Source organism: Athene cunicularia (assembly GCF_003259725.1).
Source record: "Athene cunicularia isolate RWA chromosome 3 unlocalized genomic scaffold, athCun1 chr3_part1, whole genome shotgun sequence".
Classification (NCBI taxonomy): Eukaryota; Metazoa; Chordata; class Aves; order Strigiformes; family Strigidae; genus Athene; species Athene cunicularia.
Window position 1 is genome coordinate 112,367,060 of NW_020799097.1, and position 15,764 is coordinate 112,382,823.

The 15,764-nt window shown below is 41.6% G+C and overlaps 1 protein-coding gene across 1 annotated transcript in view; it reads right to left on the minus strand.

The window, feature by feature from the left end:
- Positions 1-15,764, minus strand: part of CFAP61 (cilia and flagella associated protein 61) — a 122,840-nt gene that overhangs the window by 35,631 nt on the left and 71,445 nt on the right. Inside the window, exons 19-21 of the mRNA XM_026844669.1 lie at positions 12,545-12,713; positions 10,377-10,551; positions 3,043-3,335 (exon numbers count right to left, since the gene is read on the minus strand). Coding sequence (XP_026700470.1) covers positions 3,043-3,335; positions 10,377-10,551; positions 12,545-12,713 — 637 coding nt within the window. The remainder of the gene's footprint in view (positions 1-3,042; positions 3,336-10,376; positions 10,552-12,544; positions 12,714-15,764) is intronic.

Genomic DNA, 15,764 nt, shown 5'->3' on the forward strand with positions numbered 1-15,764 from the left:
GCAGGCGGTGCTGGAAGCAACCACCGATGCGTCCTGTGCATTCGGCATCGGTGTGGAACAGATGTGCACACAGCACGTCATGAAAAATGTGCTGGATGCCTGAAGAGCCGCTTTGAAATCCAGCGCAGCGCGAGAGCGAGGACTGCAGGGTCCTGCCACAGCCCTTGCCTTTTGTCTGCACACCCCACACAGACTCTGCGCATTGATTAGCAGAGAGAAGCTTTTGACTCGATTTAGAATCACGTGCATCTGACATTTCTCTTGATGTGTGTCTTATCCGGTTTTCTACATTGCCTAAAAGTAACTTTAAAGATGCAAAAGCTCATCTGAAATCTGGAGCCAAAAATGTGCTCACTAAGGACAAAAGAGCCCATTCAGATGAAGCTGAGGAGAGAGGCACTGGGGAAGGTAGAACCCACATCACCTGAAGGCGTCCCAGTTCTGAAACACAAGAAATGAGGAGCAGGTTAAGAGAGACTGGGTCACTCCAGCTTGTAACAGGGTGGGCACAGGCACAGAACAGTCCTTGCCCCAGGCTCTCACCTCCCTCAGAGCACTGCAGACAGCAAAAGTCTGTTTGGGAGAAGCTACAGCTATTATACAAGCAGTGTCTTTGTAGTTGTCTCTTACAAAGGATAAGCTGAAAGCTGGCAGAACAAAGGTTCCAAAAGTAGTGTAAAACAAGAGTGCAGACTGGACATCAAGAGTTAAAAGTAGTAAGAAAGGTAAGGTTGGGAGAGGTGTTAAACAAGATCGCGGCCTATAAAGGGTACAGATGAAGACTGACCATCTCATTGCTACAATATAGTTTGTGAAGCTTTAGAGCCTTTAAAAATAGCTCTCCCCTTCATCGGTGCCCTCAGCTTTTAAAATGATTAGATGACAAGTTGAATGTTGCTGCCCATCATCAAGAACTATTACTGTACAGGCTGAGGAAAGGGTGAAAAATTATCAAATGAGCATGTGCTATTTTGCTGCCTTCATCTTGAACAGCCCAAGACATAACTATCAGGGCAAACCAGCATCAGTAATATGTCCTTCCTTTAGTGTCAGCCTCAGGGAGGACATGACTGTGACCTGGGTAAAGGTATTACCCAATTACACCACCAAAGAGCTTTCCTGTGGACTAAGGGCAAGTGTCAGAAGCTCACGACCAGATGGATGAGCCAGCCAGAAGAAAAGGCACGGGAGAGGGAAGCAAAGGGAACTGGAAATTTTAGCAACACTGGTACAACAGAGATGCGGTAGCAGAGGAGCCAGAGTCCCTGGGCCTGTTTGTATATAAAACAAGCAATGAACTATGTACAGTTATGGGAGTTCTAACTATCTAGTAGATCAAAAAATCAGGGAAATTCTGCTCGTCAGGGCAAGGGGACCACACAGCCCTACATCCTGCCGGCTGACAGGCAGGACGGTGTCACCGGAGGAGAGGGGAGGGGACGGCTGCAACCTCCAGGCTGGGAGCCATCTGTCAGCCCGGGAGGGGAGGGAGGGACGCTGCCGCTTTAGGGAAAGAGGAGATTTTCTCCCGTTGTTTTTATCCTGCAGGACTCAACAAATTAAGCCCCCAAGATCTGCCAATCAACAGTTGATATTGGCTCAAATCCCAAAAGGCTGCTGCAGTGCCGATTCCTGCACAGCCTGCTCCCCTGTGAATGCAGCTGCCTTCCTGGCAGAGGCTACTCTCCAGAGCCCTGTCCTCTGCTGAGCCCATCCTCCAAGGCAGCTAAAAGCAGATACACGAGCCTTGGAAGACAGCTGAACCCGTTTTGGAGAATATAAAGCCCCTGACATCACAAGTAATTGCATGTCTCTTATCTTAGAGGCTGGGTAAGAGAGTCCTCAAGAGGGAAGAACCACGACTGGAGGAAGTATGGGCACAGGGCAAGGGGCACAACAGGGCAAGAGAAACAAAGCACAAGGAAATGGGGGTCTTGAAGGAACGGCATAGGCCACAGAGGCAAGGTGGTGTGGAAAAGAGCGGGGCTGATGAGGAGGTGATGAATGGATATTCAGTTGCAGGAAGAACCACCACATAGAGATCTCTGTGGAAGAAGGGTGAAAACAGAGGGATTTCAGGGAAAAGGAGAGACACTGAAGAACTGCATATGAGGAGAGAAGGGGAGGAATGTCACTACTGACACTGGGACCAAAGTCAGGAGACTGCTGGAAGGTAAAAATGCTATGTGAGTTCTTCATCTCCATCAGCAATGGCTTAACTATCCATGTGTTCAAAAGAAGAGGGTTGGGAAAACCCAATGACTTTGAGCTTTCCAGTGCAGAGTTGCTGGCAGGGGCCACTGACTCCTGGAGAGGTCTCCGGGGGAGGCACACAGCTCTTCCTTTCCCGAATTACAACAGACTTGCTGCTCAAAGAAACGTGCACACAGCAGGGCATATTGAGAGGCTTCCTATGGATGCACGTGTTGAAGCAACTATCAGAGGTGCTCACTCACCTGGATTAGCCCAATAAAGAAAACCAGAACTATTCTGCCCATTAAGAAAGGCTAAAACCTGTCCCAAATCATACAGTGGGGCCATACCTGTGACTGCATATAATTTACTTAGATATTGAAGCTGCAGATGAACAAAAATAGTTGTTAATGTATAGGCAGAAAAATCTGTTTAAAATGGATTTTAATTAAGTTACAGAGTAGGGCTCTCTCTCCTAACATTTTTGGCTTCTACTAAGACTTAATCAAATGCACATAACTATAGACAGGAGTCACTGTACGCATTTAAATAATAAAAGGATTTCTAGAATTATTTAAAAAAATGAATTAAAAGTATTTGTCACTCAGCAGTGAACAACTATTTGGGAGTCAGGTGACTTAAATACATTTTAATCCAAATCAGTCAGGGCATTAACAATGGTTTTATTTGGATTTTTTAAAAAAAACCAGTCCTTTAGACTAACAAGTGAATGTTCAGTCTTCTAGAGACAATAAGAAAATAGATAAACCAACGAGGGACTATCTAAATTTGATGGTCTTTGTCTTAAAAAAACAGACTGAAGGAAATACAATGAAAGCATATACTTACTGAACACTGCAATTTAAATGGTTTTGTATTAGTAGTGAAAGCAGCACATGTGATAAGGTCTGGGTCGTCGCCTTCGTTCCACTGTGCCAGGATACTGTCATAATAAACAGACACGCCAGCCTTTGACAGTGCCTCCTGAACAGCACTTTCGATTTCGCTGTTGTTAAGGCAAGTAACATTTGAGCTGAGTGGAGGCTGTACGAGATGTATGCGAGAACCATTAATTCCAAGAGATAAGAGGGTTTCTACCGTGGTGTAAATGTCAATTGTATTCCCATAGACAATGATGTTCCCTAAGGGAAAAAAAAAGGGGGAAAAATTTTTAAGATGTACAATGAAAACCTTATTAGTATAACTCAGATGATAATAACACGAAATTGCTCTCTTTGACCCTCTTATTTCTCTGATGCTATGAAGCAAACAATGTTACCTAGCAACAGTAGCTAAGATAATTTAGTGAAGAATCTGTACAAAACATCCCACAAAGTAGGCAAGTACTTAACACAGAAGTATGACATTCATTCTGACCCCATAATTTGAAATTATTTGATTGAAAATCCTCTCGGGGGAAAAAAAACCCTCACGTTTTTATTTTGTTCTCCCCTCCCTCCTCAATGGTTTTTTATTCAAAGGACTTACTGGGGCAGGGGGGTAGGAGAAAATTAAATACATCATGCAGAAAAAAAACCCACAAACTATGGAAAGACCAAGTTATAGAAAACAAGCCATTGTGCAATATGGGAGGTCACCAGTGCTGCCGCTTCCTTCCGCAAAAGCCTAATCTCCAGACAATGGGGCTGCCCCTGCAGCCGTACCCCTGTGCCGGCTGCTTCCTATCCACTGCTCATCACACCGAACTGCCCCACCGAGGGGCACAGCCGGCCAATGCACTAACAGGGAGCGGCTGCCAGCTCTGCACTGCTCTTTGAAGACAGCTGCCTCTCTCCAGTGCACTTCGGAGAATGCCCAAAACCTAAATCCCTCAAGTATGTGCTTTGAACCAGCCAGCCTCCATCCCTGCATGCTGCCTAGAAATTATCAAGCTTGAGACAGACATCTCTGATCAGCTGGTATGAAAACACCTTTTGGATATCGCTGCTCCTTCTGCAGTGCATTGGCACTAGGGGAGAAACTGCTATTTAAACTATCTCCAGCTTTCCACTTAATAAGTGAAGGAAGCTCCAATTCACAGCTCCCACCTTCAGGGAAACGCCCTTAAAAACAAAGCTTCAAGCAACATGATAGGATCGTGCAAATTCTCTTACTGAACCGGTGCCACTTCAAACTGCATAGTTGAGCTGAGAGTGAATATGTGAGGATGGGAGGGAAGCAGGTTCTATGTGAGCATAATGTGACTCTCCAGCCTAATGGCTAAAGCCCTCCTAGCAAAGGAGGAGGCAGAGCTGGGATGCATCAGAGCGTCTCTGTGTTTTATCTAAGTATGATTTAACACAAAGCACATAAACGTTCCTCTGAGCAGGGACTGAAGCATGCTCCTCTCCTCCCTGTTCCCTCTGTCTCCCTGCTCAGGCTAGGAACCATTTTTCTGCTCCATAATCCACAAAGCCTTCAAGTAATCCATGCAAAATGGCACAGCTCTTGTAGGACAGACTAGGACCTCCTTTCCCAGGGGCTAAGGACCTGTTGCTACAAGGGCCATAGTCAGGCTCCTGCTGGAGCAAAGGCAGGTTGAGCCCAGGCTTGCAGGCAGCTCAAGCTGCAAGGCCAAGGCAGATGGAGGAACACCCAGCCTATGGATTTTGATAGACCTTCAGTACAACATCAGCTCCTACTGCTTAAGTTCGATGGGTGTTTCAGTGCACCAAGAATCTGATCTGTCAGCACAAGGATACATCAAATGCACATTCCCAGTGCATTTAATGTCCCATACCTGGGCAGCACTGCTGGTCAGCAGGTGTGTTTATTGCTTTCTGGGAAACCTCTGGCAGAAATAGGAAACAACTGAGCCATACCTACACAAGGTAACAAGTAAACATCCTTGCAAGAGAGGACATTAGCACACTCCAGCATGGAGCTGGGAGAAAAGAAATTGCAGAAAAGGTAACAGGTCAAGTGTCACTTCTCCAGGTAATGTGTGTAAAGAAGAAAGACAGTGCACAAATCTCAGGCCGTAACAGGTTTGCCCAGTCTCAGACTGAAGTTGAGGGACAACACAGAAGATATTTGAGCTCATATAAGAAGAGTGATGATATGACAGAAGTTTCTCTACAAGCTCTATGAAAAAAACGTAGTCTGGTATTGAAGGAAAAGCATAGGGTGGAATGTATGAAAGAAAAATCAGTGTTGAAACATAATGAGGTTTTTCAGGAATGGTCTTTAATTGACATAAACAGCAACCGGCACTGGCTCCTCACAGATAAAAAGCAGTAACTGCAATCAGAATTTGAACAGACAGTGGACTTTCCTACATAACTGGCGTGATCTTGACTTTTGGCAGCTTTTTTCCTACATGGCACTGCAGTAAGCCTCAATGAGCAGGTAAGAGTGCCTCATGCAACTAACTTGCACGTTTATCTCAGCATTGGCATTTATGTGTCACTACAAGTGATAGCATCCCCTACAACCTAAATTTTATTATTTCATAGGCTAAACTAATTTCACTGGGACCATATTTTACTGCATGAGACACAGAGCAATACTAAACAGAGCATTCAAAGGCCTAGCTCCCAAGAATATTAATGATAAAAATTGTTAACAGATGTTCTATTATTCCCCTTTGACTACAGGATTATTTTATTTGTCCATACCACTTTGGCTACTTGTAGCTGCCAAATAAACGTATCTCTTCATAACTGCCAGAGAAGAGAATTGCCCCATGATTATACATACTCAGAAATGATGGAATGTTTTTACTGTTCACATCAATGACCAGAGGGACAGAACAATTCTACCTGAAAATGTATTCATCTGAAATCATAAGAAGAAAGAGATCTTACTACTTTCATAGATCTAATATAGAATATGTATAATGTGTGATAATGGGAATTCTGCCTAATGTGTACATTGCTAAGCTGACCTTCCAAGCCAGAAGAACCCTCTCCGTTGCTTGTGCCTGCCAGGATGCCTATCCGTAGGCACTACTGTCCTCATAGGAGGGAGAAAAAAAGAAGGAAGACGTAAGACTGACCTATTTTTTTTCCACTGCCGCAGCAGGATGTAATGCAAGAAATAAACAAACATCACTAGTGGTGAAATACAAACTTTGATATATTTACTTTTAGTAATCTAATGTGCTAATAGTGCAAGTAAGGCTGCGGTACATGGATGCTGACAGCCTCACATTACATTTTCAGTTAGCAAGGGGAAAAACATAAGCAGCTGAAGAAGATGCAGTTTCTGGGAAAGGGAAATGAGAAGTGCTTACCAAAGGCATAGCCTAGCAAAGGTTTATTCTGACTCTAAGGCAAGCAAGTCTGGGCAACGGAGAGAGACTCATCATTTGGCAAAACCAGACTCTTTGGAGGGAAGTTCAGTTATTGCATTATATGTTGGTATTTTTGTATATACGAGATCATAGACAAGCCCTGGATTTCTCAAGGAAAATTAAAATTCTGTTTTATACAGTAATATTAAATACAACTCCATTAGATCAAGGAAAGCAATGCTCCTTTACTGACCTCTTATAAATTAACAATTTACGGTTTCTGCTTATTACAATATTAGTGGCTTTTTAGATTACAGTGTTAGTAGTCTAGGAACTACAGATATTCATTATGGACTGAAATTATGTTCACTGGACAGATAGCAGTTCCTCAGGATGCTTTTATTATTTAACTACATGAAAATGTATCTATCTGTGAGTAAACATAATAATCTTCCACAGAAAAAAGCAGTCATAAATAAAGACTGTTAGAGTAGTTTTATCATTTATTACTAGAATGTCAGTGTTCTGCGGCAGAACAGGCTCATTCATTTTCCACAAGTGGAAGCACAAGATTTCAGTGACCCTAGCATGACCTGCATCTTTCTAGTTTGCGAAAGCTAAAGGAGAAAACCAGTATTAGCTAAAGCATCAGTGGCTCCAGTTGGTGATTCATGCACTGGAATTTTAATGCGATAGTATTCCTACAAACATGCTTTTAATAAGGCAGTAAACTATGTTTAGGTAAAGAGAAAAAATAATTGCTCCATTTTGGGCCATTAAAGCAGTTTTGTTCCTTACTTTACTCCCATCCTACTTTTTATTTTCATGGAAAGTGCAGAGCTAATAGGAGATGAATTTCAATTAGTCACAATTACACTTATAATAGGTTACATGCATTAGGCGGCTGGGTTTCATCAGAGAAGCCACAGCAGCAGCCCTCGGGGCTGGTGCTCGCCCTGCTCCGGGGCCCTCGGCAGCAGAAGCCCCTTCTGGGGCCGCTGGCACAGCCGGCCGGGGGCAAAGGCCTGCGGCCCCGGCCTGGGGAACCCCACTGCAGGCGGCCGCGGAGCTAGCAGCGGCAGGTGCGCCTGCCTGCTCCTCCCGCGGGCTCCTCGAGCAACACCCACTGCTGAGCGCCGGCCGGCTTCTCCGGGGGTGAGGGGGAGCCCAGGGAGGGAGCTACTGCACTGCTGCCTCCACCGTGGCGGGCACGCAACGCCTCCTGCCAGCACGGGCTACCAGGCTGATCCTGCTCTACTTACGGCCCACGGAAAAGCACCCAGAATGAAGTGGTACCCAGTGCTCACAGAGGGAGGAGAAGCAATTATAAAATCCTTACCTTAACTCTTAATTAAAGGCTGCTCTCAAAATCGGTGCCACCAAAATAAGGTTTCATCCAATTAGGCTAATAAAGACTCACATTGTGAAGCTCAGTGATTAACACTTCCCTTTAAAAAACCTCCAGAACTACAGGTGGTCTTGAAGGCACATTTGTCCTCCCTCATCCGGGGCTTTTCTCCCTCAGCCGAGTAGCTCCCTGCACTCGCCCCACTGGGAGCTGGTCCCTGCCCAAGCCCCTGGGCTGGCTATGTGGGACCCCCAGGGATTCAAACAGTGGCAAGCCAGGAGAATGGAGCTCGGCACAGCAGGCTCCAGACTGCTTCTGATAAACTTAGGAAATGGCTGCATAAGAGGAGCACAAATAGAAGGAAGCTGTGTGGAGAAAAGACTGACTATAAGCTGAGAAGAATTGTTACTGTATCTGAAGTGAGAGGATGAAATGTCCATTTCCGTGCAGCTACAGTAACCAGTATGTATAGTTTTACTAGCCACTTCATTTTCTTGAAACATAAGCAAATCCTATTTTTTTGAATTCTAACATTTTTAAAGCAGGTTAGCAGGAATTAAACAATACAGTTTTGATGAGATTAAATATAGGAGGTATAATAGTAATATTTTTGAAGGCAAAACTAAGATTTGGAGAATTTCAGAGATTAAAAGTAAACACAAGCATGAAACTTTGGTCATACTGGTAAAGCAGCAGCATGGCCTGCAGAGAGCTGACAGACATCCAAATCAATTGCTGAACTCCACAGGAGCCTTGCCTCTACACCTCCATGAGCCCGTCGCCTATTGGACTGTCTCCAGAATAGGCTAGGAGCTGAAAAGTGGACTCATTTTCAGAAAGAGCAGGGATCTTGGACACAGTTATGATCAAGTCTGAAAGAACAGCATTCGTAAGAAATATAACTGGGAAAAAAAGCAGGGTGAGGAAGAACAGAAACAGAGATAGATGGAGAAAGACTTCTCCAGCTGGGCACTCTTCATAGAGTAGTTTTATCATTTTTTACTAGAATGTCAGTGTTTTGCATCAGAGCATGGAGCGGGAAGAACAACAGAAAGGAAAGGGAGCCAGAGGCAGGCTGGGGAGAAAGGGGCATCATGTCTCCCACAGATCATGTCTCTAAAAAGTCCCTCCAGACCAGCCTCATCGGCAGTTGTGGATTTATCTTATAACTGAAGACAGGATAGTGCCTAATTAAGACATCTAACTTTACACCACGGAAGTCAGCAGCAATAATGAAATTATGATTAATTTAGTATTAATAATAAAGGTGCATTCACTCCTGAGCAGATGAGGTGTTGCAAGTCTGCAGTTCACCTTAAGAGCAATCCTCCTGGGCACCTTGCATCCCCACCAGTGGCCAGCTCTGGGGCAGCATTTCTGTGCAGGTGTACTGGGTAACATCCCAGGATTGGGTATGCACAGATTTAAGTGAGACTAGCAGTAGCAAAACCAGGGAAAACTAACAACCTCATCTGTTTATGCAAATGCAGCTGTGCATATCAGCTGGACATCAGGTAAAATTGTGCAGGCAAGGGCTGGCTGGTATCAGCTGAAAAACAGGCAGAGGGGGACCACTGAAGAGGCTCTATTTACATGCCTGAGGCCAGGAAACTGAGGAAAATGTGAGCAGAAACATTATCATGTTTATTGTATCCTGTCCTGATCACAGCAAGACTTGGAAGATGATAAAGAAACATCCAGTGTCTTGAGAACTTCCCTAAAGGTCTGCTAAGCAGGACACGAACCTGATAGACCACACCAAGTAACTACCAATTTTCATTATGTTGTCTACAAATGAGCCAGGTAAACTACATCTTTAGGAAACTCCTGTTGTTGCACTCAGTTGACAGGAACTTTCCACAAAGACAGATTTCCTGCTCTGAACCCTGTCCTAACTCAGATCTGTCACACAGAACTGACATTACATGAATTCATTTACATGAACTCAAGAGACTGCTTGGTCTCTTTCTCTCTAGTTGAAAGTTTAACTTGGAAGGCTGGATGGTTCCAGATATTTTCAGTAGCATAATCATTCAGTGAATGAACTAATGAATACATGAAAAATGCACACATGAACAGGCTGAGGAAATACAGGCATAGTGGACATCTGCATAAATGTGTGATTTCAAGGGTCAAAAAGAAAATACTTGGAACCCACAGTTCTAGGTGAAAATCTGTAACTGATATAACCAAATACGAAGATGACAGATACTGAAAAAACGCACTTCCCTAACTTAGACCTGTTTTCTTTGTGTTATGCCTCAAATCTAGATATTATTCTATGCAACAAAAACCCACATCCACTAATTAAATTATTATTTAATTGGCTAATTAACGACTCCAGCCAGATTTGCATTTGGGACTCATTTTGCTTTATATAATAATTATAGACAATTAATCTATCTCAAGCCTTTCTTTCCTAGCTAAATATGCTGGGTATCAAAAAATGACAACAAATTGTAAATTAATCTGGAAAACAAAGCACAGCAGATGAAAGACTTTGTTAGAATTAATCAGGCACCAATTATACCATGGAATTAAGGAAACAATAAGCCTAGAAAATATTTCCGTAAATATGCATGTGTTAACAAAAACCCCTACCTTCCGAGTTGACAACGTTTTCCTTCAGCCAGTGCATGGCCTTTAAGCAGTCCTGATCGTCGTTGAGAGTAAAATGATTGGAAGGGACTTTCCCTGTGTATCTTTGTGGCCACTTACTTAGGACTTCTCTATTAGTTGGGAGTTTAATGATATCTGCTCCAGTGGGAGACAGGACCTCGAAGAAATAAATAAATGAGTGAATGAATATATGGCATATATCTTGGAGAGCCCTTAAGAAAGATTTTAAAAAACAATGACACCAGCCATTTGACTACCTAAGGGTTGCTATCCTTGCACATCCTAACTCTTCTTAACATTCAGCAGTAGCAAATACATCAGTGGTCACAGAGAAAACAGACTCACATTAGTCTGAGTACACACACTCACAGGTATACACGCGTGTGTATACATTCTGTGTTTTCTATGGGATATGGGTGACCAGCTTAAACAGCAGTGCCAGAACAAGTGAATAAAGATACAGACAAAATGCAAATGAAAGGTACCTCACAGCAAACAGCAGAAGCGCATAAATATACACTTGAAGGATCTCTGCAGTTATTTGAATAACATATACCTTTAAATGACACTAAAATTCTTTGTGCATCAAGACTGCCTCCACCTTTTGTCAGTAAAAATCAACTTTCTAAAATAAGAGATTTTGTCCCAGAGAAAGGGACCAAAACTTGCTTGATGGTTAAAATGACAGGATTCAGTAAAGAGTTAATTGTATAGTGCTACTTTGCAGTAACAAATTCAATCTGAATTATACAGAGCAAAAAAAGTGAATCTCATATATGACTTTTACAGCACCAGTGATTAACATCCTGAACAATGTTCTCACTACCAACTGGGTCAACTGAAATACTATTCGGTCATATAAAAAACAGGCATGACATCAAGAGATCTTGCCCAACAAATAAATCCTCTTAATCATAATGAATAGTGTTTTACTAGGCATTAATTTGACTGCTTACCAAATAAAAGACAACTTATAAAAAGGATAGAGTACAGAAACCAGATGATAAAAATAAATTCTTCCTATTTTTTTTAGAGCTTAAAAGTGAGAATAGATGACCTTAGGTTTTCTTCCTAAAGGCAGATAAACCCCAAGTTTTCTCTTGCTTTCTTTATCTATCTTCCAGTGTAGTTACTTCCCATAACTTATTCTGCAAGTCAGAGTTACCTCCAAAATCCTTTTTCTAGGAACACTGAAAGGTATTGAGACCATACTTCAACTTTGTTTCATCCCTGCTGAACTGTGAACATGGATTGTTGTTTAAAGTATGGCTCTACTCTGAAAAGTGATTACAGAAAAACGGGATCCTTCTTGCTCCACAAATCTGCTGCACACATGCAGTCCAGATTTCACTAAGGGGCTGAACACACTCCACATTCATGTTTATGACTTATGGTCAAAAGCACTGTAAAAAACTGTAGACACATGCTCAGTTTGATCTCCTGATTTTAAAAGCAAAATCCCAGCTTGTGATTCCTATCCAAAAAAAATCAGTAAAGCGGAATCACTGCAGGCCGTGGGGCTATATAAACAATGACCATTTGGTGTACGTAGTTGGGAAGCCACATGATGATACACAAGAAAGAAGAAACCCTGCCTGGGATGTCCGAGTCAGAGCTGAGCCTGTACAGCTAGAGATGAGCTTGATTCCACATTTCACATGTAACTGAAGGTCTGCTTCAATCTCACTAGAAACTGAACTGTGTGCTACAATAACACACAGCACCACATAGGTGCCTAGGCATGGTCATCATATGAGATGAGTAATTAATTTGATAAGGAATTCTCTCCGTTGCCAAAACTAGGTCAAATGGTGTTAGACCAGCTGGAGTTAACCCTCCTGTGGCAGGGGCCACATGTCAGTTGGGCCTATTTTTCAGGAGGTTTAATGGTCATGGTGACAAAAATACTGGCAGCTTTGCTTAATATCTGATACTGAGCAGTGACGTTGCTGGTAAAAAATTTTGTAAAACCTCTCATCTCCTCCAAATTCTATAGTCGCACTGACACAGCACAACCTGCTACACTGAAGGGCTACAAACTTTCTGGTTACACACTTGCTAAGGACTACTCTACTGCTTTGTAGCAATCACACTATTCACTGTAAAAACGGAATATATTATTACGTGCTTCACTCCGCACACAACCTTACCTGGTATTTCTGTCCCGTACAGAGAACAAGGTAGTCATATGGTACTTTTTTCTCCTTGGAAACAACTACGTATTTGGCAGCACGATTTATGCCAGTCATTTTACCAACCACAACGTTAACCCAGGAACAAAGTGACATCTGTGCATAATCTTCATCATTAAAACAGTGGCTGTGAAGAAAGAATATCTGTAAGTGACATTTCGGCAGCTGACAGCAGGCATTAATTAGACATCTGGTGAGTTAGCCCCAGTCCCCTAGCGGTTCAGGCCTGTCCTCTCACTGGGAGTTTACAGCAGTCTATAGGAAAAGATTAGTCATTATGAAATACTCTGTTACAAATTGACAACTTTCTGCTAAAACCAAACAATCCCTCCCAGCATTGGGCCATACAACCACATAATTTAAAAACAAAGTCAGAAATACATGCTTTGCTCTGCTTTTTCTTTGCAGGCTGATGAAAGGAGGAGACATTCACACTTGCAAAGAAAATATTTTAACAGTCTAATTCTTTCTCCTAGACAAAACTCCCATATTAAGTTTTTTTCCACTTTTGCTTCATTTGGTATTCAGCTTCAACAGTAGTGGCTATGGTGAGACACAAACGCAACAAAGGCGCCACTGGCATTTTAACATCCGTGTTCCAAAGTATTAGTCTGAAAAGTTTAAAAATAAATAAAAAGTTAGAAAAACGATTGTCAGAGCTAGAAGTAAAAGGCAGAGATCTCACATTTACTCTTGGTGACCCCTTTCCAAATGAACTTTTCCAAAACACAAGAATTAAAAAATTCTGAAAACACAGTAAACTGGCCCCCTACACCCAAACTTGCAAATGAATTCCTCTACAAGATGAACTGAATATTAACAGGAATAAAGGATAAATTATCACATATCCAAATGAAAAAAAAAAAAAAGCAGGTAAATGAGACACACAAACAGTGTGGATGTGAAAAATATGAATCTTCACTAATTTGTAACTGAACGATTTTTTATTAATGAAAATGATGAAGCCACTTTCTATAATTCCAAAGTGATTACCTTCAGTGCTAGATAACAAACAGTATAAAGGTTCGTCTGTTTTAAGAAGCAGAACCTTGTTCCATATAGTAGTTAAGGTTTCCAGAGCTTTTTGTCTCTGAATGTCTTATAGACTGTTGTCCAAACGAGGTACCTTGATAAAAATCTGATTTTCAGAGTGTGTATAGTATGCACATTCTGATCACCATGTTCTAGCAGTGTTAATTCAATATCAGTACTAAAACACTAAGGAACCTAAAATCACATGTCAATTTTGAAAATCTCAGGCAAGGTTTACTTTTGCATCTCTTAAATTTCAGCGGTGCTACAGCCCTTTTTCAGTGTAAAGTACCCTATATATCCCTATGTATGATGGAACTATCAAAGATCTGGAAGCTGCTATTCAAAAAGCCAATTTTGACACAAAATCGAAATGGAACAAAAACTCTCTTAATGCCTCAGTAATGAAAATTAAAATTATTTCCAAAGGTCCTTTATGACTCAGAGTATGCCTCCATCCTGTCCAGCTAAGCAAGTACCAGAATACTTATTATTGCATTTGTACTACACTCTCTGCTTAATAGACTTCTGGAAAGAAAGATTCCTGAAAATAAAATACTTCAAAACAGATATACAATAGACACATCATTATAAAATGCATGCAGGACCAGAGAGATAACATTTTCAACGAGGTTCATTATGACTCCTGAACACCACTGAGTCTTGCAATAGGCCATTATGAAAATACACAGTATGTTGGGGGCCATTCTGCAAATCCATCTAGACTCAACTTCAATACCTTCCTGATACTGAAAATTTAAAGCAGGCACAATTACGTTAAATTAGAGTCTTTCAGTATTTCAGAATTGAAGATTAATGCTAAACCCAAACCCATTAATAGCTTTGTACAGGGATGAACCTACAAGATCTAGTGAAAAAGAATGCAACAGGTTTTAAAGAAGCAAAAAAAGATGAATGGTTGGTGTCTGGTTTATGAGATCAGAGTGACAAGGCAAGAAGACAGAACTTGCGTATCTTGTGGGAAAGAAAGCTGAGTCTCACTCCTGCTAGCACTTCACACCTATGAGACAAGATTGGAATGGCCGATAAACAAAACCTGGGTTTCACCCAGTCTGTGATCTAGTCACTGCAGAAAAAAAAATTCCATCTACTAAATAAAGCTCAAGGCTACTCAGAGACTCAAGAACTTTTACTTTCTATTGATACCGAGTGATGAAAATGATTCTATTTTCTTCCACAGGACTACATGTAATGTGATTACATAAAAAGGGACACAGCTCATGTTCAAGCATTTGATGCTTTTATATTATACCAGTGACTAGCAGAGAACACCAGAGAGAGACTCAGCACTAACAGCTGTTATTTTGCCACAAATACCAGAATATACATTCTAAACCAGAGCTGATTGCTACACATTAATTGTTGTTACCGAGTTCCCAAAATTGTCATACAGGACGCCACAGAAACAAATAAAGTTGCTTTCATGACTTGAAGAATTTTAGGACTGAATGACCAGCCTTTCTGAGGTGCTCTGCATGCTCTGCACTCACAAATACCAGAGGCAAATAAATAAGGGAAGAAAACCACTGACAATTCTAAACTGTATTCATGCAGAAATCTATAAATAAAATGGACATCAAGGACAGGTGAGGGTTTTCAAAAGCACCTTTATAATTGAGGTGCACAGCTCCCAGGAGACTGACACTCCAAAAATCACAGGGATGCTTTCAAAAATCATACCCTGCAGAGTTCAATTTTCACTCTTAATCTGCTTTCAAATTTTAACAGCTAATTCTGGTGAGGCAGCTCTGAACTGCAACTTTCAATTGAGAAGGAAGTGGAGTTATTACAACTCTTTTTTACAGTATACTTAGGAAAAAGAGTACATGCATTTATGTGAGCATATAATCCATTTACTAGAGTTGTACTTAAACACCCCCCCCTTCTACAATAAAAAATTAATTCAGGTAACTACTTATAAAAAATTCTTTGACAGGGCAAAATTCCAAATGAGATAAGGTGGTTTCAAACAGTGCACACCATTTTCATGTCTTTGTAGAGATTACATTTTTAAGGTTCAGCAAGTTGAGTTGTTTTGTCATTTAAAGAACTGGCCCTTCAGTGCATTGAGCACTTACTGAATAAAAGATCTGGTAAAAAACAATGTGCATGTTCCAAAGAGTCA